Source organism: Hemicordylus capensis, chromosome 6 (assembly GCF_027244095.1).
Source record: "Hemicordylus capensis ecotype Gifberg chromosome 6, rHemCap1.1.pri, whole genome shotgun sequence".
NCBI classification, from domain to species: Eukaryota; Metazoa; Chordata; class Lepidosauria; order Squamata; family Cordylidae; genus Hemicordylus; species Hemicordylus capensis.
Genome location: NC_069662.1, coordinates 806,887 through 833,926, shown reverse-complemented (window position 1 = coordinate 833,926; position 27,040 = coordinate 806,887). Strand labels below are relative to the sequence as shown.

The following is a 27,040-nucleotide window of genomic DNA, read 5'->3' as shown; positions in this document are numbered from 1 at the left end:
TGATGGGCTGAGGCTATGACGCGAGTCCCGCCCCCTTTGGCTGGGGTCTCGCTGCCTCTGCCTGCGAGCTCTCATTCAGCCCGGGGCTGCAGCGACGAAGACAGCGGAGCCTGCGGGATGGCGGCGGGCGAGGGCGGGGCCGAGTCCCTGCCCCCGCCCTCCCCGGCCCCCCACGGGCCCCTCCCCGGTCCAGAGCGCGCCCTGGAAGAAGCAGCGGCGTCGGGCAGCCTGAGCCTGGCGGGACGGCGCCTCAGGCACTTCCCCGGAGGAGCCGCCCGGCGCTGGGACCTGAGCGACACCACGCAGGCGGGTGAGAAGTCCTGGCCACGCCCACCGCGGGGCCATACCTCTGACTGGCGCCTCCCCTCGCTCCTTTATGCCCTGCCCACTTCCAAGTCCCCCTCTCGGTTGTTCCTTAGCAACGCAGTTCTCCCTGTTTGGGCCCCGCCCCCTCTTCCTCCTGGCCCCGCCCCGCCCCCTTGGCACTGTTGCCCAGGTCTTCTTTCTGGTCCTTCTGCGACCTCCTCTCCCTCCCCAGTCTCACCTGTGCCCCTCCGCCTTGGCCCTGCCCCCTGACGCCCCCCTGCAGCCTTTCCTTGGGCTGGCTTTGCTTCTCTGCTGCTGCAGCGTCTTTTCAGGGGAGTTCTCCTGAGGCGGCTTCTCGCCTGGCGGGTGGGGGGTCTGGACAATTGGGGGGTCAGCAACTATTTGGAAGTGCAGAGGCAGCAGCCTCTTGGGAGTGAAGGTTGCCCCTTGGCACTGAGTGTTGGCGTCGCGTGTCCTAAGCGTGATGCAAGGGGGTCTGTCTGTGGATTGCCCCACGGATTGCCCCAGGATCTGGTTCTGCTCTGGACACTTGAGGGTTAAAATGATCCAAACCCAGGAGCAGATCCATGTTGATCACAGCAGTTGGTGGAGGGCCCTCCTGAATTGGGCCTCCCTTGGCAGTGCGTTGCTTAGGCTGGGCCTCCCCACTGGAGGAGGGCTGCTTGCATTTCATTTGGCAGTGGGGAGAGGCGCTCCCTGAAGCTTAGCTTACAAAGGGGATCTCTCTCTGTATCTGTCTGTTGAGCCTGGATGAGGGCGACTTCTAAAATGCTGAAATGCCTGTGGTGAGGGGGCTGCTGCCACAGAGAGAGAGCGGGGTCCAGGCACTCCTCTTGTCAGCAGAAGAAGCACCCGTGAAAGTGAGACAAAGGGTTGCAGGGGGATGGGGCAGAATTTTCCCCAGATGGCTCTCTTTTCCAGAGAGCCTGCTTTGGGCTTCGGGGTGTGCGGTGGGTTTGTGGCAGGGGGGAGTCCTGTCTCTGGTGTGGGAGGCAACAGGGCTGCAGATGGGTCTCGCTTGGGTGGGGGATGGGACTTCCTTTTAGTGGACGGGCTCCTGGAGTTCCTCTTTTTTGTTTCTCTCCTCTGCTGGTTTTGGTTTGGTGCAGAGAACTCCCCCCCCCCGGAAAGCAGGCCTGCCTGTGCGCGTAGAATCAATCGAGCAGGGTTGTTCCAGAGTAAACATCCTGGGTTCCGAGAACCCAAGCCCGTGGCTTGTGACAAAATGTATTTCCGCCCTCTGCACGTGGGGAAGAGGATTTGCAGGGCTTGGTGCCTGGGGAGGTTGCTGAACTTTCTTAACCAGGATGGTTGGAATTCATAGAAAGGTCTTGGGTGTGTCTGTGTGCACACGTGTATTTTAGAAGTCTGATTCCAGGTGCTTCCTTCACCTTCAGGCCATGGGGTGTGGCCCTCCACCCCCGTTTTGGTGAAGGAAATGGGCGTTGTTGCCTGTATCTCAAGATAGTCTCTGTTTCTTACAGCAGTAGAGTTCTTGGTAGGTTGCTGTTGTGGCAGTGAGCTGGCCGCAGAGCAAGTCCCCTTCGGCAGTCTTGGCTTCTGCTGGCGGTAGTGCTGGCTCTCAGGCTTCAGGGTCAGGTTCCCCTTCTGGTGTCGGAGCAGCTTTCTAAAATCAGTGCAGCCAATCAGCTGTGGCCCCTGCCCAAAGGGATAGGTTGCCAAGGGAGGCCCACCTGAAACCTGCTCTTCCAGGAAGGCACTTAACAAAGCGAGAATGTTGACACTCAGCGCCAGCCAGCCGGTGGTGCGTCCAGGAAACTGGGCTGGGTGTGGATGTGGCTTCTGATTCCAGGTGCACGACCCTGCCTGTGAGGGAGAGCGGCCTGGGGTTGGCTCCAGGGAGGAGATGTGGAGTGTGTGAAAGAGGGAGCTGGCTTTGCCATCTCTCTTCCGGTGCTGCTGCTGCTTTGCATATAGTGTTTGCAGACTTGTGCAGCCTTGTGAACTCTGAGAACGACGTGGTTGCTAACCGCCCAACCTCTCTCCCCCTTCCCCAAGATGCTGCTGGCATTGGGGGCGCAGGGTGCCTTGATCCACAGGCTTGCTTAGTAGGAAGACGGCAGCAAGAACTCTTGTTGGGGAGAGGGGTGCTGTTTCTGGGAAGGGGCGACTCTGCTGAGACTGGTGTGCAACATGTTTGTGCTTGAAGGTTAATGTGGAAACGACAGCTGGCTTCCCCTCTTGCTGATCTGGGGCTTGTGTTTGGCCAGGACAGTTAAATGACCATTGAAAGATCTACCCACAATTCCCTGCTGTTTCCCCTGGGGTGCTCCTAAATCTGAGGGCCTGTGGAGTCCAGCATCCTGTTTCCACAGTCTTCAGCCAAATGCTCCCAGGCAAACCAGAGCCTTCCCTGGCTTGCATGTTCTCCCATCCAGTACTCAGAGGCACACTGTCTCTGCACATGGAGGTTCTGCCCAGCCAACATAGCTGACGCCATTGATCGGCCTCTCCTCCTCTGTGGGTTTGTCTAATCACTTTTTCAGACTAGCTGAGCCAGTGGCCATCAGCACATCTTGTGGCAATGAGCCCCACAAGTTGATTGTGTGTTCTGTGAAGGACTGCCTTTTTGCCCAGTCCAGGGGGGTTGAGCGTAATGGCTTCTGTTCTCCTGGGCAGAAGGGCTGACTGAATACCTGCTTGCAAGGCAGCCTCAGCTGACTTTTCCTAGTTCAGATCAAGGGAATGTGGGGGTAATCGCCTGAATTTTTCTTGATGCCTAGAAATGGAGCCGTGGTGGTGCTAGACTAGGTTACTCAGAGGCAGAGTGATTCAGTAAAATCTTTATTTATCCCAGGCCGCCATGTTTGCGTTCTAAGTACGTTTCTTGTGAAGCGGGTAAAAAGAAGCCCATTTACCCCTCCCCCCTCCGCAGTGTCCATCACTTTGTCCCGTAACTTTGTCACGCATCTGTTGTCTGGTTCCTAACATTTTGCACAGGCTCCTAGATCCGAAGAAAATTTGGTCTAGGCCTGCGCTAAACTGTAGTTCAGTTTCCTCCTGGTTTTGTGCGATACTGGAATTGAGTGATGGTGTGCCCCTGAATCGGCCAGTGAGTGAGAGGAGGGTGCATGTGTGTGCGCACAGATATTTTGAGCGGGGAGGTTATTGCTTGGAAGGCTGGAGAGGGAACCTCTTGCTGGGGGTGGGGTGTGATTTGCAGCTGGATTTCAAGAAGCTCCCTTCTGGAGGGAAACCAGCACTGTGGTTCAGGTCGGGAAGCATTTGCCCTTTCCCCTTGAGCATCTTCCTGGCTTGGATGGCTGCCCTGCCTTTGGTGTAGGCCCACTGGCCCTGGGGGCTTCCCAAGAAGGTGCAGAACTGCCAGTGAGGCAGTTTCCCTTTTGGTTTTGAGCTGACAGCTTCCCGCCAGGCCAGGCCGGGCTTCGCTGGCTCCTACAGAGGAGGCTTGCTGGAGGTGGCGCTGGTGTGGAAAAATGGGCACAAACCTGTCCGTGGGCTGCTCCAGAGGGGAAGAGGCCAGCCCCTCTTCCTTGCACCTGGCTTAGCTGCAGATGAACCCGCTGTGGTGCATCCCTGATGAGGAATTGCTGCTGCTGCTGCCGCCGCCGCCGCTGGCGTAGTTGAACCCCTGCCTTGCAACTGGCCTGTGTCACACCTCGGGCCCTCTGGTGCCTCTGGGGGAGGGGGCCTGCCTTTGTGCACATGCCGTTTAAAAAGCCCCTCTGCTGCCCCTTGGGCCTTGCGTGGATGTTGCTCTCTTGGGACAGAAGAGATCGGTCTTGGCAAGCCCTGGCCCTACTTGCAGCTTCCTTGGACCCGTTGATCCCTTCCTGCTCTGTCAGCCTTTCGCACAGCTTCTGTCCGGGGCCTGGAGGCAGCCTTGCTGAAACGCTCCTGGGTGCGGGAGGTGGTTTCCCGGGCAGTGGCCCGGCTGCCCAGTTCCTGGGAGCGAGGCCTGCCTGTGGCTCTTGGCATGGCCCTCTGCCGAACGTGAGGAGAACCCTGCATATTTTCAGTGGGCTGCGAGTTGCTCCTGAGGATGGCCTTTAAAGGAGAATCCTGCGCTGGCCCGCCAGGCCTCCTTCAGTGATGTCTGCTCTGCGTTTCAAAGCAGCCTCAGGTTTGTGTTCGTGGCCCCTCCCCCTTTGAACTGGTGGGGCTGTGCAGAAGTTTATTTTCCGTCCTGTCCAGATCTCCTCCTGTATGTTCCTAAGCCCGACGCAGAGAGAATCCCTCTCTGTGTGGGGGGGGGGACTGTCCAGGCGAGTAATAATACATAATAATCTTTATTTGTTAGTCGCCCCACAACAAATTGTTCTCTGGGTGGCTAGGCAAGTGGGTGCAGGTGGCAGGCAGGCCGTCCTGTTGGGCAGCAGGGGCTGGCTGGAATCCCTCTTGGCTCCTGTGTTGGGCAAAGCAGTCGCCCCGTCTTCAAGGCAGCCTTGCAAATAGCGCGGACAGGCAGCCATCTCCCTGGAGTGTGTCCCACTGTGGGCCACGTCCTGTGGGGCACATCAGTAGGCACTGGTCTCTGCCTTGCTTGCTTGGAGGGTGTGCGTGCTGGGCATTGGCCAGGGACTGTTTGCAGGTGTGTCGTCCCTGCTTGCCTGGAGCCCTCGAAACAGGCTGCACAACTGAAGGAGAACCCCCACCCCGAGAGATCTGGGGCATCTCTCCCCTGCCGTGTCCAGGCTGAGCTGCCATCCTCACCTGTTCTGGTATAGTCTTCACAGTGGCGAGAGCTAGAACGGCCTGTCATGGGATTTCAGACTTTCAGCAGACTCCCAGTCTGGGGCTTTGCTTGCTGAGCAGAATGCATGCCAGGCGAGACGGCTTGTGAGAAACCCTGCAGGGACTGAACAAGAACAACAGGTGGTGAGAAATGGGGAAGGGGCTTCTGCTGCCCCCTCTCTTCCCTGCCTCTCGCAGTGAGGCCCTCGCTCGGTCGGCTTGCTCCCCGATCAGGCAGCCAGGGAGGCTTCCAGGAGACCACCGGCACTCCCGCCTGGGAATGCACTGGAGTGGCGTTGAGCGGCGGCTTTATTTTGACTTTGCCTCGAACTTTGTGGGGAGCTTGTGGCCTCTCCAGGGCGGTGGCCCCAGGTGTGGTCGGCAGCTTCTGTGTCAATGGGAAGCTGCTTCGTGTGGCACTGGGGCCCAGCTCAGCCCAGAAGGACAGGCCACCCGTGGGCCTTCTCTGTGTCGCTGGCGAGGATGCCCTTTCATAGTCCCTGGGTGAGGCGGCTGCGGCTGTGGCTGCTACAGGGCCGTGCTCTGGACCCGTGACTCCAAGACCAGGCCAGAGGGGAGGCTTGGGGGTTGAATGGAGTTGCTCCCCACCACCACCTCCCAAAACAAAACCAGCACTTTGGCTGGAGGCAAGAGCACCTCGGCCTCGCATGAGAAACATATCAGACACTTGGGGACTCTCCTCCAGCTGTGTCGGGCAGCTGCAGTCAGGGGTCTGGCTCAGTAGTGGCAGGCGAGAATCCCCCTTCTCCTCTGAGAGCAACTCTTGTGGCTGAAGGTGGACTCCTCAGGCTAAAGGAGCAACTGATCCTGTTGGGGTCTGTGGTCCGGAGGCTCAGCGGTCAGCATGCTCCAGATGGCTCCGGCAGCCCTACTGCAGTGTCCACTCCCAGCTTTCTCTCTCCTTGTTCCTGGGCCCCGAACCCTGCCCATCTCTAGGGAACTTCTCCTGCCTCTAGCAGACTCTCTTGCTCTCTGTCCTTCTCCGAGGCTCTATTGAGTGTGACCCCCATCCGCCAGGAGAGGGGATTTGGACCCTGATGCTGGAGGGAAAGAGACGTGACCTGTGGGACTCCTTCTCCTGCCATGTGGGGCTGATTCGGCCGCTGATCTGGCTCCCCTTTTGGATGAAGGGGTTGATCGATCAACTGTGTGTGTGGCCACAATCCTAGAAGGAAGAGTGTTTGCACAGGGACCCAGCTCAGGGAGCCTATGTGTCTTCCTTCCAGCTGTTCTCTGTGGCTGACTTGAAATGCCTCTTTTCCGGCGGGTTTCAGTGGCCACTTCCTGCCAGCAATCTCTGCTCCCTGCGCCTGATCTCCCAGGGCCCAGCCCTCAAGCGGAGTGGGGCGTGGGAGGGACTTGAGGTGGTCCTGCAGAGCCAGAAGCTCCAGCCCCTCCTTGTGTGTGCCTGAGGCCCCTGACGCCCATGGGAGTGGATCTGCTGTTGAATGCTGCAGGGCCGTAGCGGCATGTGTGGGCCATTCCCATGTGTGGGTCATTCCCTCCCCCTTTCACATGAACCTCCCCCCCCACCCCCCGCATCAGCCCAGCTGCCAGACAAGACAATGGAGGCAGCAGTGGGAAGCCTCTCCGCTTTGTGAGTGGCAGTGAACAGCTGTCCTTGGGGCTGCAGCCCTGGAGAGCCCCCTCGGGCGCCACGGCCTGGGGCTTAGGTGCGGCTGTCAGGCTGGCTTTCCTTCAGGCTGGCGCTGACGGGCGTGGAGAAGTTGCCCTCTTTGTGGCCGTGCGCAACCCCCCCCGGCCCCTGCTGCTGCTGCTTCTTCGCGCTGCGTCTGATGAGCTGTCCTGGCACCTGCCACTCCAGCCGCCCCCCCCCCCCCGTTAGAAGAAGGGGCTGGGTGAAAGGTCGCCCCCGGGGCCCCAGCCCTCCCCTGGGAAAGGTCAGCCTGGGGTGGGGAGGCGCCGGGGCGAGCGCTGCTCCTGCTGCCCTGGTGGCTCAGCCCGCGTGAGAGTGTCAGCAGGAGGGGGAGGCAGGGTCTCTGCTGCAGCTGCCCCGGCTGTGTGAGGTGGCTGGAGACCCCTGTGCCAGCGTGATGGTCCGCGCCCAGGAAGAGCCGTTGCTCGGGTTCTCCTTGGCCAGCTGGAGCAGGAGCCCCGTCACACTGGGAGAGGCTGGCCGTGTGTGCTTTGGGGCCCCGGGGCGAGGGGCGCCTGGGAGGGTCAGGATCCCGGCCAAGCTCTTCTTCTTTTCTTTCAATGGCAGCGGCTAGCAAAGCTTCCAATGCACAGTTAACGCCACTAGAAGTCCCAAGGCCAGCTGGAGCCTCTCCTTGGCCTGTGAGGAGGAGGCCCTGCCTCTCCTTCCACCCCCCCCCCGCGGAGGAGCCTTCTGGGGTGGCCTCTGGGCGGGTTCCTGTGGGGGGAGGAGGTTTGTGAGATTCGCTGGTCTCAGACCGCCTAGGACTTGGAAACAACTTGGCAGCCCGTCAAGGTGGCATCACCCAGGAGTCGTGTGATGTGGCTGGCTGGCCCCAGCTAGCCCGCGTGGCATCTCTCTCTAGAACCATCTGAGCAGCCCCTGGCCAGCGGAGAGGAACCGCAGCTGCTCCTCGGCATGTTTCCCGGCATGTAGGCCCTTCTTCCTCCCCATCGGCAAGCTGTCTAAACCTTTGGTCCCCGGATGCTGGACTACAAGACCCATCATCCCCAGCCACAGTGGCCTTTGAGCAGTTTGAGGATCCCTGGCCTGACGGTTAGGGCTGCTTGGACGGAGCCACAACCCACCCAGCCTGGCTGGCGGTCGCCCTCCGACAGAGCCTGCTTCCTCCACACTTGCTCCCCAGCACCCTTTTTGCGTGTGGGGGGGATGCTCTGCAGCAGGGGGGGCTCAGGTGCTGTTGGACCAGCTCCCACCCCTTGCCCTCAGCCCTTGTGGCTGGGGATGGTGGGAGCTGAAGCCCAGCAGCGTCTGGGAGGACCCAGGATTGAGAGCTGCCTGCTGGACGTCTTGGGGAGGGGGGCGGGAGCCCTGGGCCTTCCAGCCGACAAGGACACCAACAGCCCTTGGCAAGCGCTGCTCTTCCTCCCGCTCCCTGCCCCCCAGCGATGCCCCCCAGGTCCAGTGGTTGCTGGCAGCTCCTGCCTTGGGTGTGAAGCCTGCAGCCAAGTATTGTAGCAGGGCAGGAGACCAGAATTGGGGGGGGCGGCTTCCCACCCTGTGGCCTGAGAGGGCAGCGTCCCCCTTCCCACTTGGTTGCAGGCTCTCTGGGGAAAGGCCTCTTCCTCCCTCCCTCCCTCCCCCCCATGGGAGGGGCGGCCCCTCTGCTGGGGAGGGCAGCTGCAGCCCACCGGCTCTCATTCCACAGGGGGGCGGCCCCCGCTCTGCCGCCTTTGGGGAGCGGCGGTGTGGCCTGCAGCCTGGCTGGGGGCCAAGCCCCTCCTTTTGCTTTCTAACGCGGGGGGGGGGCACGTGTTTCCCTCTTGGTGAGAAAGAAGCCCTGGGCTCGATCAGCGTGTGCCGAGAGAAGGTGGGCAGCCAGGGGGTCAGTGCAGGAGCCCCCTCAGGCTCGGGGGAGTCTGCCCGGGAGAAGCCGGGAAAGGCTCCCACCGCTGCAGCTTCTGCCAGGTGAGGCCAGCTCAGGAGGGTGGAGCTCAAGGCCCTGGCAGCCAGAAGCAGCGTGGGGGGCGGGGGGGGCAGCACCTGGAGATGCCAGGTTGCTCCTCCTGAGAAGGGGCGGGGAGGGGCTCTGACCTGCAAGCGCTGCGCCCAGTTTGCTGCTGGTCAGAGCAGAGGCGAAATCCTGGCTGCCTGGGTTTCCTTCTTTCTTTCTTTTTTATTATTTGTCCGCTTTCTAGACCGACCTTACAGAATAGCTCCGGCCAGCAGTTCACAAATATGTGAATCGCCCGGAGCTGTGGGGTTCCCCAGGCGTTGGCCCTGGCCCTCCAGAACAGGCTTCCCTGGCGCACCGCTGCAGAGTTGGCACCGAAGGTGGCGGGCCCAGGAGGGCGCCTGGCTGGCTGTGCGGGGGGGCAGCTCTGAGCGCCGGAGGCTCTGGCTGCAGGCAGGCAGGCCGGGCGGGTGAGCCCCGGGTGGCAGCCCATCGGAAGCCCCCCTGGAAGAGGTCAGCTTTGCACTCCTGCTGCTGGCGGGGTGGGAGCAGCCCTAGGAAATCCGCTCTTGGCCGGGGCTGGAGCGTAGGCGGCTGGCCTGGAGGCCGGGGCCACGAGAGCAGGCCCGGGCCTCTGGGAGCGGGGAGGGTGAGGCGGGTGTGCTTCTGGAGCATGCCTCCCCGGGCCCGAGGGGGCTCCTTCCTTCTGGTCTGGTCGCTCAGTCAAGGAGCCCCAGCTTGGCCTGCGGGAGGCCCCAGCTTCAGTCCCTGGCAGCAAGAGAGGCTTTCGGCCAGTGGGCTGGGCAAAGGGCCTCTCTCTGCCTGGCGGTGTGGGCAGCTGCCCCCAGGCGGACTAGGCAGGACAGCACTGGGCTAGAGACGTCCGTGCATGCCGGCGACCTTCAGCTGTGCTCTGGGCACGGAGTATGCCTCCCCCCAGCTCTGCTCCTTCCTGCTTGCTCGGTGTGTCCCAGCCTTCTAGCTGTGCTGTTGGGGGGCTCACCAGCCTCCTGAGCCCCCCAGCTGGCATCTCCAGTGGGGCCTGGTTGATGTGCCCTGTGCCTTGGCCCAGCGAGCGGCACTTTCTCTGTGTCCCCAACGGATTGCCACTGCTCACCTCCCTGTGACCCTCCATCCGCGAGAGCCAGCGGCTGCTGGGGGGGGGCTGCTGAGGAGGGGCCTTGCCAGATCTAGCCGGCAGGGGTGGGTGGGGGGCATGCGCAGGGACCAAGCCACCCTTTCTGGCTCTAGTTGGGTTCGCAGACTTGACTTTCTCTGCTTGTGTATCTCTTGCATGGAATATACCACCAGAAGCTTTCTGTGTGTCGACAGATATTCCGTTTCGCTGTCCTCTTTGTGACTTGGTCCGTGGGCCGCCCAGCAGAGGGTGGCAAGGAGGGTGGGGGAGCGTTCAGAGGGAAGTCCGGGTCTTGCACAACAGCCCAGCGGAATCTCTCGCTCTGAAAAGCCGGGTGATGCAACCTGGCCTCTCTGGGGCTGCTGCAGGGTCTGAGCAAGGGGGCTGCCTTGATCCGGCCCGGCTTCAGAGGGGTTGCTGGTAGGATTCCTCTGCCGCCGCCTCCTCCTCGCAGCAACTCTGTGAGGCCGGCGAGTGATTCACCCAGGACCTCCAGGGAGCGTCATGGCCAGGGGAGGATCGGAGCTCTGCTCTCCCCAGTCCAAGTGCAGCCTCTGCCTAGCTGTGGAGGGAGGACTGAGTGCCATGCGCCATTTCCGAGGGGAGGGGAGAGGCAGTGGGGGGAGTGCCAGGGGCTGAGCCCCCCCCCGCCCACAGGCACACCTGGCCCTGGAGAGGCCCTGCCGCGTGGGACCCCCAACCCCGCCTTGGTGGCTCTCTGTGGACAAAGCATCTGGTGGCCGCCTCAGGCTCTGCTGCTGGGGGCTCCAGGCTGCCTGTTGGAAAGTTCTCGGAAGACAGATTTTTCCTTTTCCCAAAGAGCCGGCTCGCTTCTCTGGCCACCCCCTCACCCCGCCTGCCGCCCTGTTAACTGTGGGGGAGTTTGCCAGTTTGCGCGCGCACCCACCCGCCCCCGACTGCGATGCCCGGAAGCAGCAGCAGCAGAGCCTCCGGAGCGCCCGGGCCCCCCCTGGCCGGGCCTGCTTGGCAGCCTGTGGAACTGCCGGCGGCCCCTCCGTTTGGATGGGTGGCCCAGCCTTGTCCCCGTGGCCTCTCCTCGGTCTCCTGCTGCCTTTGAACGGGAGAGGCTGGGGGCGGAAGCTGGGGCTCCGCCTCTGGGAGGGTGAGTCTCTGGGGTGGGGGGCGGAGGTGGGCCTGAAGCCTGGTCCCAGCAGCCTGCCTGCCTGCCTCCAGGAGAGGAGCTGGGACCAGCCGCTCCGGCGTGCGGGCTCTCCTCTGGCCACCTGTGGCTGCAGCTCTCTTGGCCGGGGCCCACGGTGGCCCCGGGCCCACCTTCCACGGGGTCGGTCTCCACAGGTCTGAGTGCGAGTGTGTGTTGGCCTTCCGGGGCTGGCTGTGGCATCTCATCGCCGTGCCGGACCAGTAGCCAAGCCTGCAGCTGGCCGGGAGCAGAGCGGAGTGTGCCTCGCCCTGCTGGTGGGGCAGCTAAGGAGGTGTGTGCGTGGCGGGGGGGGGGAGATCTGTGGCCCTTGCAACATCCTGTGGAAATGGGTGTCATTCACGAGTCTGCTTCCGCCCGGCAGGCCAACAAGCATCCCATGTCCTGCTGTGCTTGCCCCGGGGGGGGGGGATGATTCTTTCTCTCCTCTCCCTGCTCGCCCCCGCCCAGTCAGCTAAAGGAGCTTGCTTTTGTGGGCTACAGAATACAGACGCCGCCTCCGATCCCCCCCCCCATATAAGCTGTGGGCTCACGTGCAGGGCTGGGTTCCAGAAAGGGCTGGGGCCCCTCCTGACCCCAGAGGCCAGCAGCCCCCTTCCCATCCTCAGGAGGCCATTCCCCTTGTCTTCTTGCCTCTTCCCGCTTCCGTGTCCCCTGCCCTGCGGGGGCTGCCTCTTCCCTCCACGGAACAGGCTGGTTCTCCCCCCGCCCCGCTTGATATCGCCCCCTTCTAAGCTTGCTTGCGGCAAGGGGGGCTGCTGGCATCAGGAGGGGCGCCAGTCCTTCCTGGAAGCCAGCTCTGCTTATTACAAGATGGAGCCTGCACGGAGAAGGGAGCCTGTTGGGTCCATGGGTGGGGCTGCTGGGGGTCTCTTTCCTTCAGACCCCCGGGAGCATCCAGGGCACTGCTGCGGAGGAGGGTCTCGGAAGCAGGGGCTCTGAAAGGTATGCCCAGAGAAGGCTTGCTCGCATGAGTCTCGGGCGTGGGTCTTGTGTGCTCGCTTCGGGCCGGGCCGGGCCTCCTCCAATGCTGCCTTGTGGCCACTCTGGGGTGGCTCTTTCCTCGGCACCTCCCTCCACGTCTTTGCGGGACCGGAGAGCAGGGCGGAGCCTTGGCCAGCTCCCGAAGGGCGAGAGCAAGTTGCCCCTCTCCGTATTGCCTGCCCTCTTCTCCTCCTCCTTGCTGAAACAGTCGGAATTTGAAAACAGAAGAAGAAGAATTCTGCCAGCCAGTCCCCCCCCCCCCACGGCCAGGCGTGCATTTCCTGAAGAAGTGTGCCTCCTCCTGTTGGCGGCTGTAGCTGGTCGGAAGGTGGGTGTGCCACGAAGGCAGGCACTGCGAAGGCAGGCACTGCTCATACCAAGGAGCCGGCAGGGGGGCGGTGGCAGAGGCAGCTCAGGTTGCTCCCCCCACCCCCACCCCCATGCCTGCGGGCTGGCCGTTTGTCAGGTAGAGCTGTGCAGAGAGGAACCACCCGAGCAGAGGTGGCTGTGCCTCCCCCGCCCCCCCGCCTCATTAGGAGGAGCCACTCCGGCACGAAAGGGAGCCTTTCTATGCCGGGGTGTCGTTCCCACACCTGTGGCCACGCAGCCCACCGCCTTGTTACGCTGCAGGATATGCCTCTGGTGCAGGAAGCCCTTGTGCAATCCCTTTGGGTTTCTGTCTGGCCTCTGCCTGTACCCTGGAGGAGGCTGCGCAGGGCAGCTGACGTGAGGAGCAAGAGCTTAGGGCTGCTTAGATGCCTGGGGCAGCTTCAGGGCCTGGGCAGACAAGGCTGTCTCCTTGATTTGGCGTGTTTGGACAGAGAATAAATATTCATAATTTGCACAATAACAAAGGTAGCCGTGCCCTGTTGGACCACACTTGGGATGCTGGACCTAACAAGATGCACCCATGTGCCTCTGAGTTCTTCTTTTACATAGTAAGACAGGCTTGAATTCAGTGTTGTCAACAGAGGGTCATAGGGCCAGTTTAAGAGATTAATTTTTTTTTATTACATCCGGCTAACACTTTAATCCAGGTTGTTTCTAAGGAGCATCTGTTATAAACCGAATTTTTAAATCCACTTTTTAAAATTAAAAAAAAATGCATATATTGTTAGTCTCTAGTGATCAGATAGTCATCATTTGCTGAGATAATAAACACAGAGTCAAGGTGGCGGCGGTCTGGGTGGGAGTGCAAGGGATGAAGGCCGGCGGGCTGTGGCTGCTTGAAGCCAGTTGGGGTTAGAGTGGCACGTGGCCTTAGCCTGGCAAGCATTGATCATGGCTCTGCTCGCTCCTGAGCTTGCGGGAGTGGTGGGCTGGATCGAAGAGAGGGATCTCCGGGTCGTGGTGGGCAGCTCGTTGGAAGTGTTGACTCGGTGCGCGGCAGCTGTGGAAAAGGCCAGTTCCATGCTGGGGATCATTAGGAAGGGGGTTGGAAATAAAACTGCTAGTATTATAATGCCCTTATACAAATCTGTGGTGCGGCCACATTTGGAGCACTGCATGCAATTCTGGTCACCGTATCTTAAAGAGGACATTGTAGAGCTGGAGAAGGTGCAGAAGAGGGCAGCCAAGACGATCAGGGAGGCCTGGAGCACCTTCCTTACGAGGCAAGGCTATTGCTTCTGGGGCTCTTTACCTTGGAAAAGTGGTGACTATGGGGAGACATGATCGAGGTGTATACAGTGATGCAAGGGGTAGAGAGAATGGACAGGGAGAAGTTTCTCTTTCTCTCTCGCAACGTTAGAATCAGAGGTCATCTTATGAAACTGAAGGCAGGGGAATTTAGGACCAACGAGAGGAAGTACTTTTCCCACACAGCACGTAACTGACCTATGGCAGGCCTGCTCAACCTAGGCCCCCCAGCTGTGTTTGGACTACAACTCCCATAATCCCCAGCCACAGCAGCCAATAGCCAGGGATTATGGGAGGTGTAGGCCAACATCTTCAGGAGGGCTGAAGTTGAGCAGCTGTGATCTATGGAATTCTCTGCTACGGGATGTGGTGATGGCCACCAGCTTGGATGGCTTTAAAAGGGGCTTGGACAAATTCATGGAGGACGGAGCTATCCATGGCTACTAGTCTTGATGGCTAGAGGCCACCTCCAGCCTCGGAAGCAAGATGCCTCTGAATCCCAGTTGCAGGGCAGCCGCAGCAGGAGCCTGCCTTCATCTCCTGATTGGGGCCTTCCCAGAGGCATCTGGCGGGCCACGGTGTGAAACAGGAAGCGGGACTAGATGGGCTTCCTTGGGACTGACCCAGCAGGGCTGCTGTTGTGATGCCACTGGAGGAGGAGGAGGCGGAGGAGGCGGCATCTCCCTTTGACTGCACTCTTGTTCTGTTAGGACAGACAGGAGGGATAGAAGGCCCTCCTGTAAATACGCTCTAAAAATACTGGGTAAAAAGCAGGGAAGGGGCAGTGTGCATGTTGCAGAATCACAACATGCCCTCACCAACATTCTCTCTATTCTCCCCCCCCCGCCCTTCATCTGCGTGTGGAATTAAATTTGTTCTGGGCAGCAGTACCCAGGCAGTGTGCGTGCACCATCTGCATTCAGGGTGGGGCCTTCCCAATTCAACCTGAGCGGGATCTAAAATGAACTCAGCGACCATCGAAAGACGAGTGAGCACGCGTGTGCCTTAGCGGGAACACTGGCCCGCACTCATCCCCTCGCCCCGTTCCAGGCAGGTCCCCTTTTTGGCTCGAGAGGCTCGGCTGGCTGCCCCCTCTCGGCTGCTTGATCAGCAGCTCTCCTGTGACCAAGGCAACCTGCTGAAGGGAAACGTGGGTGGGTGGGTGGGCGGGCAGGCGGTGGGAGGGGGAGCCCCCATTGGCAAGAATGGCAGCTTCCGTCTAAGCAGTCATGTGGGCAGCTGCTGCCGGGCTAGTATGTCCCCCTCTGCACACACCCCACCCCACAAGAAGCTGCTGCTCCCTCTGGCAGGTGGAGGAGAGCCCTGCTGCTGCTGCTGTCTGCCGCCTCCATGGGCCCCGAGTGGGGAATGCCGTCCTCTTGGGAGTCCCTGTCGATGGCAGGCCGGCCTGAGATCCTGGCCAGGTGTCCTCTGCTGTGCCCTCTGGCATTTGGGAGTAGGAAGTGTGTGTGCCGGCCAGCTGTGTGTGTCCTTCAGCCTCCAAAGGCACCTTCTGGATTCTGCTCTTGAACCGAAACTGGATGCAGAGCTTGGTGAATGTAGAATCTGTGTGTCCTGGTTAGGAAGCTCGGCAGCTGCCATCTCCTGCGTCAGACCATCAGTCCATCGAGCTCAGTCTTGTCTTCACAGACTGGCAGCGGCCAGCTCTCCTCTGCCTGCGCTGGCAGGAAGGGTGGGGACTTGTGTGGGCCCAAGGGGGCAGCAGTGAGGAGCTGGACCTCGAGTGGGATGGTGCGGGCCACTGTGGGGTCATGGCTGGAGTCCTGGGCCAGGAGCAGGGGGCCCTGCCTCCGTGCGCCTGTGGGGGTCTCTGCTGCCCAGAGGCCTTTCCGCGCCAGAAGCCACACTGCAGCTCAGCAGGGTTGCCGCCAGGCTTCCAAGCAGCCCCGTACCTGAGATGAGTCAGACCCTCCGCCAAGCAGGGCAGCCGAGTGGAGCGGCCCCCTTCCGCCCGGGTGGGCAGGCAACAGAGCACCACGCCTGGCAGGCTGGCCAGTTTCGGGGGCACCACTGCAAGGCCGCTTGGAAGTTGTGCTGCGCTGACTGCCCCCCTGCCCACGCTTTGGGTGGTGGAGTGGGTGGATGGGCTGTGTTCTCGGGGGGGGGGGGGAGTCCTGGGTAGGCAAAGAAGCGGAGCCCGGGGCTGAGCCTGCAGCACGCTGGCCGAGAAGGCGGCTGGGGGACGTCTTGGGCTCCCTTTGCTGGCGAGGAGGGAGGGCTGCGAGAAGCAGGGCAGGGGCTGAGAGGCCCTCTGCCTGCCCGTCTCTATCAGGGGGGTGCTGTGAGCCTGTCGGGGGCTGGTTGCGCCCTGGGCTCCAGTTCTGGCAGGGCTGCCCTTTCTGGTGCTCTCAGGTCAGGAAATGGCCGTCTGCCAGCCTCCGGGCGGGTGGCCATGTGCGCCTGGCAGCCCTCCTCCAGTGGACGCCGGACCGCGGCCCCCAAGGACGGCCATCTCCTCCTCTTCCCCCGTACAACTCTGCCTGTCACCTGAGGGCCCCCCCCCAGTAATTGGCCTCTGGCTGCTGCTCCTTTCCAGCGCTCTGTCAACTGGCCTGTTTGTTGTGGCCGCTCTCTCCTTCCCGGCAGCTGCTTGTAATGTGCATGTTTTCTCCTTGGCTGGGTGTGTTTGCCCCTGCCAGCCACCTTCCTTGAGAGCGTCCACTTTGGAGCTGGAGAGGTGGGGTGTCCCTTGTCCAGTGACTACAAGGCGAACTGCACAGCTCTACCTGAGGAACGGCCAGCCTGCAGCTTGGAGCGAGGAGCCAACCCAGCTCGGGAAGGAGAGGCACCTGAGCCTCCTCTGCCCTCTCCCCTTGTTGGGAGGAACCGGCCACTTCTGGGCCCGGGATGTGTGGTGCCTCAGGCCAGCCCCTCGGCTTGCAGAGAAGCCATCTCTCCTTTGGCGAAGGTCGGCTGGAATTCCAGGCCGGTGCAGCTGTGAAATAAGACCCAGTTTCGTGGCAGCATGCAGGGGGGGGCGGGGGGGGGCGAGGCAGCTGTCAGGCCCAGGGAGGGGCTGGTCTCTGGGCTCCCTCCCCGCCCCCCCCCGCCAGGCCTCTCAGCTGTCTGCTGACAAATGCCGGTGCTGAACCTGGCCGTGGGCTGCAATTGCCCGCGACGGACGACAAGCATCCTCCTATGGCCCCCCCGCCCCCCCCCCGAGATGACTCCAAGCTTCCTTGCTCATATTGTCCACTTTGTGCCTGAAGGTCCCCCGTCCCGCCTCCCAGTCCAGCCTCAAGAGGGCCTTTTGGCCCCGAGGGGGTGGCAATGCTCTTGTGCACCCGGGCGGTGATCCGCTGGCCAGATCCCGCCTACCGGCTGCCACCCGCTCTCTGCCTCGGTTTCCCTCTCCGGCTTCTGGCTTCTCTTGGAGCAGGCAGAGGGGCCGTGTGCATGCCCTTTCCTGGTACTGGCTGGTGCAAAAGTACAGAGGGGAGAGTCAGGCGTGGGGGGGGGTCGGGCTGGAGCGGAGAGTGGGTGCAGCCCCTGCTGTGCATGTGGAGGGCCCCCCCCCGGCTGTGGGAGAAGGTGGGGAGGGTGCTTTGAGCCCCGAGGGGCTGCCCTGGCCGGCCCCAGGTTCCTCCTTGGGGGAGCGGATGAGTGAGCTGGCAAGAGGGGCGCAGAGCGCTGCCAGTCTAGTCTGGCCTCCTTCCTGCCCCGCCCGGCTCACTGCCTTTCAAGCTAGCCGGAGGTGGTTGTGCCTCTTTCCTGGTGGGGTCTGTTCCGCCACACTCTGGGGAGGGGCGGGGGCGGCTGAGAATGTGCAGCCAGACAGCGATTCACTTCTTCCCAAAAAAAGGCGGGGCGGGGGGGGGAGCCTCCAACCCAAACCCTTCTCTGATTCAAGGAAGGAAACATCTGGTGTCTTCTTTGCCCCCCTTGGCTTATTTTTGGTGTTCTCCCTGCCCCCCCCGCCCCGGTAATCCAGCTTCTGCAGGAGAGGTGTGAGGGGCAGCTGCTGGACAGAGCGCAGGGCATGGCTGGGGAGTCCCGTTTCTGAGCCCTGATCTCAGGGCCTCCTGGCCCAGGAATGTGCCGCCGCTGCCGTGCCCGCTGCAGAGCGGATGCCCTTCCTTCCCTGTGGCTGGAGGTGCTGCTTCAAGAGGCAGATCTGGGCTCAGGGGCAGGCTCTTTCCTCCCTCGGGCTACTAGTCTAGTGGACGGGGGGGGGGACTGCTGTGGGCAAACCTTGTCTTGTGCTCAGCACCGCATGCAGCCAAGCTCCCCAGGATATTTTGGCAAGCGAACTGGGCTAGCAGGGAAGGCCGCCTGGGTGGATTCACCGCTGGCTGGAAAACGGCCCCCAGGTGGCTTCTGAGTGGGGGTGCTGAGCGCAGGCTGAGTCCTGGGCACGGTGTCTGTCCTTCAACACTCTTCGCAGTGACTTCTCTGGAGGGAATCCTTCTCAAACCTGCAGATGCCACGGTATTGGGATGGATGCAAACACTCCAGAAGGCAGCGATGGAACTCAAAATGAACCCCAAAGACTGGGAAATCAATGGTTCAAATCCCCATCTCTGCTATGGGGCAAAGCATGTGAGCCTGTGACCTTGCGCCAGTCATGCACACACATCCTAACTCACCTCGCAGGGAAGTTGTGAAGGTGAAACGGGAATAATTGAATCTTTGAGTTGGAAGGGACCTTGGAGGTCATCCAGTCTGACCCCAGCATCCCTGACAGGTGGGTCTGAAAACCTCCTGTGAACACTGTGTCATGTGCCCTGTTCCACGGTGCACCGCCTCTCACAGCTGGGAAGTTCTTGCTAGCCTAAATCTGTGTCCTTGTGACTGCGCCCTGTGGGTCATCGTCCTGCCCTCAGGAGCAACAGAGGAAGTCGTCTGCTTCTCCTTCAGGGTGCCCCGCAGATACTTGAGGACTGTGAAGTTCACAGAGCCCGGACTCTGGAGTGAGTGGGAGTCTGTTTGTTGGGGAGGAAAAATTAAAAAATAACTCCCAGCACTGTGAGATGGAAGAACAGAGATTGTGTGCTGTTTGGTGTGGGGTTGGCCTAGATGCCCTCCACGGCTCCCTCAGAAGAGCCCTGCTGGATGAGGCCAAAGTGGGTCCCTCCAGCCTCCATCCGATGTCCCAGCCAGGACACAGAGGGGACGGCTGTGCTGCCCCAGGTATTCAGGGGAAGCGCAGCCAAGCCGAGGGCGGGGCTGAGTGGGCAAGCCACTCCCCTTGGGCGGGGCTCTGCCCGGCTCCTCCTTGGGGACTGCCTCCCCCAACTCCCTCTGCTCCTTGCCCGCCGCCGGCCTCATCCTGGACCTGGCAGAACTCTTTGCTCTGGAGCAGCAGCCGCCGCAGCAGCAGCAGTCTGTGGCCATGGGGCGAGGGGGTGGCCCCCTCCCTGGGCTGCCTAGAAGGGGGCCTTGTTGTCCCCACGCCTGAGGGGCCCTGAGCACCTTGGTCCCTGGTGCAGAGCCGCGGCTTGGCCTGTGCCCTGCATGCTGCTGGGACAGGCTTCCTGGGGCGGGGGGGGAGAGCGCAGCAGTGCTTGGTGAGCTGGCCTCCTTTGGGGCTGCTGCCTGCTGGGCCAAAGGCCTACACGGTGGTGGTGGCGGCGGCAGGTGGTGGCAGCTGCTCCTTGGAGGTGTGCTGGGAAAGGACCCCCACCCCGGGAGCCCAGGCACGGAAGGGAAGCCCCCCTCCCTCTCTGCAGCCTGAGTGGAAGGGAGGGAGGAAGCTCCTGAGAGAGGCCTGGTGCTGGCGGGAGGCCTCAGAGGAGGGGCAGGCCCCCTTCCTCCTCCCTGGCTGGTTGAGAACCGAAACCTCCCTCTGAGCCTCCCCTTTGTTCTCTTGAACGGCGGAGGCCTGCCTGGGCCGGCTGCAGACCTCCAAGTGCCCCTGGCATCGCTCCCGCCCCCTCCCTGCTGGATCACTTCCAGCTGGGGGGGGGTGCACAGTGGAAAGACGCGGCCTCCTCTCCTGCAGTGGAAACGCTGTCTTGTGTCCCTTCGGCATGGTGGGGCCCCCGGGAGTGGTCGCTTCGGTAGGCCTCCTTTGGAACGGGCACTCCTGTGCCTGGTTGTGGCCCCCCGGCTCATCACAGGAACAGAGGAAGCGGCCACATACTGAGTCAGACCCTTGGTCTGTCTAGCTCAGTGTTGTCTTCACAGACCGGCAGCGGCTTCTCCCAGGTGGCAGGCAGGAGTCTCTCGCAGCCCTATATCCTGGAGATGCTGCTGCCAGGGAGGGGACTTGGGACCGCAGATGCTCTTCCCAGAGCGGCTCCATCCTGCTTAGCTCAGGGGACAAGTCATGCTTGCTACCACGAGACCAGCCCTCCGTCCTGCCAATGCAGCGGCTGGCTGGCCGGCCAGAGGTTCTGACTCTGCAGACCATCGCAAATGCCGGTGTGTGTTTGGAGGCCACGGTAATGGCCACCTTTCCCATTTGTACAGCACCTCTGTGTGCACAGAGCGCTTCCCGTGGATTGTGTTGGTGTCAGTCTTCTAGCAGCTCTGTGAGTTGGGCATTTGCCCCATATGGGGCGGGGCGGGGCGGGGTGGGGGCACGGGCTGTGGGAGAGTGGCCTGCCGAAGAGCCCCTCGGGAATTCACGGCAGGAGGGAGAGCGGGAGCAGGGGGGTCCCTGTTAGCTCCTAGCTCCGTCTCGTGCTGCGGCGGCGCTAGAGAAGCAAAGTCGAAATGGCCAAGAAAAGGTGGTTTCAGACCAGGGGTGGGGGCTCCATTCTGGGAGCTGCACACCAGGCCCTGGATCCGTAAAGGCCACCTACGGATCCCGTTGAGCCCCACCTCTGCCCCTCTGGCTGGCCGCCTTCTGCGGCCAGGAGTTGGACTTCAGGGAAGGCAGGGGCTTGGCGTGGCCGCTCCTGGCCCTTGTGGCGACCTTCTCTGTCACCTGGCAGCCTCAGGCACCAAAGTGCAGGCGAACCGCCGTGCGCTTCTCGCGGAGCATGGGCCTCTCTTGGCCTTGCTTCACTGAGTGGTCGGGGGCGGCAGTGCGCTCCCTGCCAGCAAACAGAGCGTAAGGGGGTGGCCCTCTTGAGGGCCAGGAGGCTGGGCCGGCCTGCCCTGCTGGGCTCTCTGGTGCGCCCTCCCCTGTGGTGCTGCTGGGGAGGAGGAGGAGGAGAAGGAGGACTCCTTCCTTTCTGCCCGTCTGGTGCCAGCATTGCTCGGGCCCCACAGGTGGCAATGGGAGTCTCTCCACGCTGCGGATTGGTGCCTGGTTTTCCAGAAGCAGCCTGGCTCTCGCCTCTGGTTTCACCAGGGTGCAGCTGGGGCGGAACTTGTTCTTGGGCCAAATCAGTAAGTGTAGTGAGTGCTCATAAGAACAGCCCAGCTGGATCTGGCCCCAGGAAACCCCTCCAGTCCGGCATCTTGTTCCACACAGTAGCCCACCAGAATGCCCTGAGAAGCCCACAGGCAAGAGGGGAGGGATCTTGCCTCTGGGGCTGGAGGTGGCTTATAGCCCTCAGACTAGTGGCCATTGATAGACCCGTCCTCCGTGAATTTGTCTAAGCCCCCTCTAAAGCCATCCAAGGGAGTGGCCGCCACCACATCCCGTGGCAGAGAGTTCCGTAGATTAATTATGTGCTGTGTGGAAAAGTACTTCCTTCTGTTGGTCCTAAATTTCCCGGCCTTTAGTTTCTTGGAATGGCCTCTGGTCCTAGTGTTGTGAGAGAAGTTGGGAAATTTTCCCTCTGTCCCCTCTCTCTGCTCCATGCATAATATTTCACACCTGTCTCCCTGCAGTCGCCTCTTTTCCAAGCTAAAGAGCCCCAGGTGTTATAGCCTTCACTCGTAAGGGAGGTGCTCCAGGCAAAGTCCTTCTTACAGTATGGGGAGCAGAACCTGACACAGTCCTCCAAATGGGGCTGCACCAGAGATTTGTACCGGGGCATTGTCATATGGGCATTTTTACTTTCACCCCCTTCCTGATGATCCCCAGCATGGAATTTGCTCAAGACGCGGCTGGCTGCTCCAGCTGCTCCGGGTTCAAGACCGTTGAACTGAGCGGGGCCGAGAGGGGTTTCCCCAGGAGGAGCCCTCCCAGCCCCAGTCTCTCCCTGCGGGAGGACAGAGGCCCCTCTGAGCCGCGCTCCACCTGGGTGGCTGGCATGGCCGGCACGGCGGAGTGGACCCGGCCTGGCGGGCTGGCCGCGCACAGTGGCCGCCTGTCTCCCCGGCAGGTCACACGGGCCAGGCCGCTCTGTCGCTATTGTTAACTTGGGGGCTGGCCCTGTGCTCCCTGCCTGCCCACCCCCAGCCTGGAAAAGGCTGCATTCAGCGGCTGGCGGCAGGGGTGGGGGGGGGGCAGGAGTGCTGGGAGCCGAGCAGATGGTCCCTGGCGCCTTTGGGGGACTCTGAGATGACCTGGAGCTCAGCAGCGGCGCCAGGCTGCAGCTCCAGCTCCAGGAACTGGGGGGGGGGGCAGCCTGGGGAGCTGCTGCCAGTCAGAGCAGGTTAGATGGGCCGGTGGCCCGACTCGATGCAGATCAGCTTCTTGGTGGGAGTGGGAGGTGAGAGCTGAGCGCCTCCCAGCGCAGTGAAGCAGCTGGTGCAGGATCACCCCTTTGCCCCGGGCCGGTCTTCCTTCTCTGGGCCGCCTTGGCTCTGCAGCCACTGCCGGCTGAGGATGGCGTGGGGCTTGCCCCCCAAGGAGCTTTCCCGCTTCTGCCTGCTTTGGAATTGGGTCCCAGCATCTGCAGGATCAAAGGGGAATAGGGGCGGGGTGGCTGGGTGGGCCGGGTAGAGGAGTGAGGCTGTGCACGCTCACTTGTGCCCGCTCTGGCTCCCCGTGGCTGGTCTCGTCCAGACTCGAAGCGGTCCCAGGAGCTGCTTTGGGGCCGGGGCCGCCTCTCCGGACCCGCCAGGAGAGGCCTTCCGGTGTGCCGCCCTTGTCTCCAGGCTGCGGGGACCCTCTCGGGCCAGCTTCTGCCCTCCCACAAGGCACTCCTCCACTTTGAACTTCCAGCCCAGGGCCTGAGCTCTCTGGACCTCCGGCTGGGGCCTGCATGTCTGCAAGGGCCACGTGGTTTAGCCCTGGCGGGCTGCCGAGGCAGGCAGTAGCAGCAGAGGCGGGGCGGCTGGGAAGCCACGGGGCGCCCGGCGGCTCAGCGGAGCCCCCCCCCCAGCAGACCCTCATGCCTCAGATGGCGTGGCTGGCGATGGGAAGCTTGGCTCCACACGGGCCCAATCCGCTGAGCCGTTCTCCGGCAGGGCAGGGCATGGGAGAGGCCTCCTTGTTCCTGCCCTGCAAGGGCTCGCTCAGGAGGATCTTTCACTGGATGGCCCCCCCCCGCCCGCCGTAGCATTGGGGGCTGTCCTGGACCAGCCCCAGAGAAGCTTGGATGGCAGCTCTTTGCAGGGCAGTGCCCCTCCGTGCTCCTTCCGTGGGGGGGGGGGGACGCCTCTCAAGAGCGCCCTTAGAGTGTGCAGAAGGCAGTGGCAGATCAGCCAGCTGTGCCCAGAGCCTGCCGCCCGCCTGGGGAGAGGAGGCCTCCCTGGGTCTGCCTGGGGGCCGGCTCCCTTTCCTCCTGCTTAAGCCGCTCTCCCTTCTGTGCGGGCCTCTTTCCGGGGGCGGGGGGGGGGGCAGGCAGCTTCTGTGGCTGCTCAGTTGCCTTGCGGGGGGGGGGGAGAGCCCCTTGGGCGCCTTGAGGGTGCCTCACGGGTGGCGTCTCCTCCTGCTGCCTCGCAGACCTGTCCCGCAACCGCTTTGCGGAGGTGCCGGAAGACGCCTGCCAGCTGGTGTCCTTGGAGGGCCTGAGCCTCTACCACAACTGCCTGCGCAGCATCCCCCCCGCCATCGCCAACCTCCAGGCCCTCACCTACCTGAACGTCAGGTAAGGCCCGGGGAAGCGGGGTGGGGGGCGGCAGCCTCCCAGCCTGGGGTGGGGCCCCGGCAGCCCCCCCCGGTTGCTTCTCGGCCCCCCCGGAGTGCAGCCTCTCCTCCCTCCGCAGCCGGAACCAGCTGGCCTCCCTGCCCCCCTGCCTCTGCCGCCTGCCCCTCAAGGTCCTCATCGCCAGCAACAACAAGTTGGCCTTCCTGCCCGAAGACCTCGGCGCCCTCAGCCACCTCCGCCAGCTGGTGAGTTGGTGCCCGCGGGGGGGGGGGGCGGGGGGGCGGGGGTCCGCAGGCCGGGGCTCCTCGCCCCTCGGAGTCCTCCAGGTCTGGCTGCGGGGCCTGCCCTGGGCGGTGGGGGCATCCCAAGGCTGCCGGCCGCCTGCTTGGAAGCCTCCCTTCTCCCCAGGAGCCAGACACCCAGGCGAGCTGGGCCTCCCGCAGGGGCACGGGGCCGGCTGGGGGTCCCAGAGAGGCCCCCGTGACCCTCCCCCCGCCCAGCCGGCTGCCTCACAGCCCCACAGCGGGCACCTGCAGGGCCTCCCCTGCCCCCCTGCGGGTGTGTGAGGCGGGGTGGGGGGGGTGCTTGGCTCCCCCGGGGCTCTCACCCGTCTCTCCTCAGGACGTCAGCAGCAACGAGCTGCAGGCCCTCCCGGCGAGTGTGGCTGGCCTGGAGTCTCTTCGGGACCTCAACGTCCGGCGGAACCAGCTCAGCCGCTTGCCCGAAGGTGAGTGCTGCCTGCCTGCCTGGGAACAGAGGAAACTGCCCTAGACTGAGTCAGACCCTTGGTCCATCTAGCTCAGTCTTGTCTTCACAGACTGGCAGCGGCTTCTCCCAGGTGGCAGGCAGGAGTCTCTCTCTCAGCCCTGTCTTGGAGATGCTGCCAGGGAGGGGACTGGGAACCTCCTGATGCTCTTCCCAGAGTGGCGGCTCCATCCCCTAAGAAGGGGAATCTCTGCCAGTGCTGCTCACACATCAAGTCTCCCCTTCAGATGCAACCAGGGCAGACCCTGCTTAGCTAAGGGGGCAAGTCATGCTGGCTCCCACAAGACCAGCTCTCCTCTCTTGGGGGCGGCAGCACTCCCCAGGAGGGAGGGGCCCTCGGTGGGAGGGGCCTGCGCAGCGCCAGGGAGCCTGCAGGGCCCTGGGCCAGTGGCTAGCTGCGGCCCGTTGCCTCCGCAGAGCTGGCCGACCTGCCTCTGGTGCGGCTGGACATCTCCTGCAACCGTGTCGCCCGCATCCCTGTCTGCTACCGGCACCTGAGGCACCTGCAGAGCATCCTGCTGGAGAACAACCCCCTGCAGTTCCCCCCTGCGCAGGTGAGGCCGGGGCGGGGGCAGCGAGGGCAGGCCCCGGGCTGTCCCTGGAGGACCCCCCCCCGGCTCGTTCCTTCTCTTCCTCTGCCCCACGTCCGGACACCCCCCTACTCCTGGCCCTCCTGGCCTCTCTCCTCCCCACCCCAGCCCGGCTTGCAGGAGAACGGTCTTGCTCCTGCCAGACTTCCCCCTGCGGAGAGGCTTCCCCAGATGGCAGCCCAGGCCCCGCAGCTGGCATGCGGGAGGGCCCAGCCGGCAGCATCTCCGGGCGGGGCCTGGGAGAGCCACCGCTGCTGCCAGTCGGTGCTGGCCGAGATGGAGAGGTGGCCTGGCTCCGTTGAAGGCCGCTTCCTGTGCTCAGGGCTGCTGGCGGCCGGCCAGGAGGTGGCTTGGCCCGCTCCCTGGCTGGGCCCCCTCGGATCTTGGCTGGGAGGCAGATGGGCTGGCGCTGCTTCAGATGGGCCCAGGAGAGGGCTGGGCGTTTTGGATGGGCATCCCGAAGGGGGTGGGCACCCACCAAGACGTTGCCTTTGCTCTGTGGGAGGGGCGCCTGGGCCGTGACCAGGTCTCCTCTGCCGCAGGTTTGCTTGAAGGGCAAGATCCACATTTTCAAATACCTCAACATTGAGGCCTGCAGCAGAGCCCGGTCAGATCTGGCGGAGTTCACCCGCGGGAACCGCCCCACCGGCTTTGGAACGTGGTAAGTGGCACAGCGGGGAAATGCTGGGCTAGCAAGCAGAAGGTTGCCCGTCTGAATCCCCGCTGGTCCTCCAGCTGCGGGAAGGCATGGGAGGAGGCCATGGCCAGCCCCTCCTGGATTCTGCCCAGGACAACCGCAGGGGGGCTCTGTGGGGGCCAGGAGTCGACACTTGGCCTTGGAGGAGCTGAGCCTGGGGCGGGTGGAGAGGGGAGCCCGGGAGCAAGACTGCCCACCCCCTCGTGAAGAGCAGGGCCGGTTTGGGCTGGCGAGAGACGGTGTCTGGGAGGAGGCTGCTTTGGGGCTGCCCTCTGAGAAGTGGGTCTTGGGGGAGGGGCCCTTCCTGCCCCCCCCCCACATGCTCCGTCTTCCCCGGCAGCCTCCCAGATGACTTCTACCCCCTGCGGCAATATGGCGGTCTGGACTCCGGCTTCAACAGTGTCGACAGTGGCAGCAAACGCTGGTCGGGGAACGAGGTGCGGGAGCTCTGCTCTGCTCGGGGGGACCCTCCTGCGCTCCCGGCAGGGGGCCGCCTGGCCCGTGGCCTGTGTCCCCGTGGCAGTCGGAACCCGGAGGAGGGCTGCTCCCGGTGGGCCCACGCCCCTCCCTCCCCCCCCCGGGTGGGTGGCGTCCGGATGGCTCCGGCACCCACCCCTGTCCTCTGCCTCCCAGTCCACAGATGAGTTCTCGGACCTCTCCTTCCGCATCGCCGAGCTGGCCCGGGACCCCAAGCAGCTGAAGGAGAGGTGCAACGGAGCCGGTGAGCAGCCGGGCGGAGAGGGCTGGGCCCCGGGGACTGCCCCAGGCCTGGCCGCGGGGGGTGAAAGCAGGCGGTGGTTCTCTTTCCTGCAGTCGACGCCGGCGAGCTGGAGCAGATCGACTATATTGACAGCAGCCTCAACGGAGAGGAGGAGGAGGCGGAGGTGGCGACAGGCCGGCCGGAGGGCGGCTCGCGGGGGGTGGCATCCGTGGAGGTAAATGAGGCCCCCCCGAGGGTTGGTGGGCTCCCCCCCGAGGGTTGGTGGGCTCCCCCCCGAGGGTTGGTGGGCTCCCCCCCGAGGGTTGGTGGGCTCCCCCCCGAGGGTTGGTGGGCTCCCCCCCGAGGGTTGGTGGGCTCCCCCCCGAGGGTTGGTGGGCTCCCCCCCGAGGGTTGGTGGGCTCCCCCCCGAGGGTTGGTGGGGCCCCCCCCCGAGGGTTGGTGGGGCCCCCCCCCGAGGGTTGGTGGGGCCCCCCCCCGAGGGTTGGTGGGGCCCCCCCCCGAGGGTTGGTGGGGCCCCCCCGAAGCTCCCCCTGTGCTGCTGTGGGACAGAGCACCCGAGGCGCGGCTCCTGAGTCGGCTGTGGAGCCAGCGAGCCAGCTGGTGGGCGATTCCCACAAGCTGCCTGCTGCGGCCTCCTCGCGGCTGTGGGTGGGGGGGCCCCAATGGGCTGACTCCTGGCTTCTCTCTTGCTTGGTCTCCTCCTAGGAGCAGCCCAGGGCTGGGAAGAGCCCCCTCCCGAAGGCAGGTGCTGCCGAACACGGTCTGGCCGCCGGCAGGTGCGCAGCGCCCCCTGGCGTCCCTCCCTGGCGTCCCTCCCTGGCCCCTGGGAAGGGCTTTGCCCCCCAGATGCAGCCT

At 63.3% G+C, this 27,040-nt stretch overlaps 1 protein-coding gene across 2 annotated transcripts in view; it reads left to right on the top strand.

Moving 5' to 3' along the window:
* Positions 1-27,040, top strand: part of LRCH4 (leucine rich repeats and calponin homology domain containing 4) — a 35,346-nt gene continuing 8,306 nt past the window's right edge. For both annotated transcript variants that reach the window (XM_053259482.1, XM_053259481.1), the window contains exons 1-10: positions 1-310; positions 23,268-23,412; positions 23,531-23,657; positions 24,034-24,139; positions 24,595-24,731; positions 25,310-25,428; positions 25,805-25,901; positions 26,098-26,185; positions 26,278-26,399; positions 26,891-26,961. In XM_053259482.1, the coding sequence (XP_053115457.1) occupies positions 16-310; positions 23,268-23,412; positions 23,531-23,657; positions 24,034-24,139; positions 24,595-24,731; positions 25,310-25,428; positions 25,805-25,901; positions 26,098-26,185; positions 26,278-26,399; positions 26,891-26,961 (1,307 nt within the window). In that variant the 5' untranslated portion in view covers positions 1-15. The remainder of the gene's footprint in view (positions 311-23,267; positions 23,413-23,530; positions 23,658-24,033; positions 24,140-24,594; positions 24,732-25,309; positions 25,429-25,804; positions 25,902-26,097; positions 26,186-26,277; positions 26,400-26,890; positions 26,962-27,040) is intronic.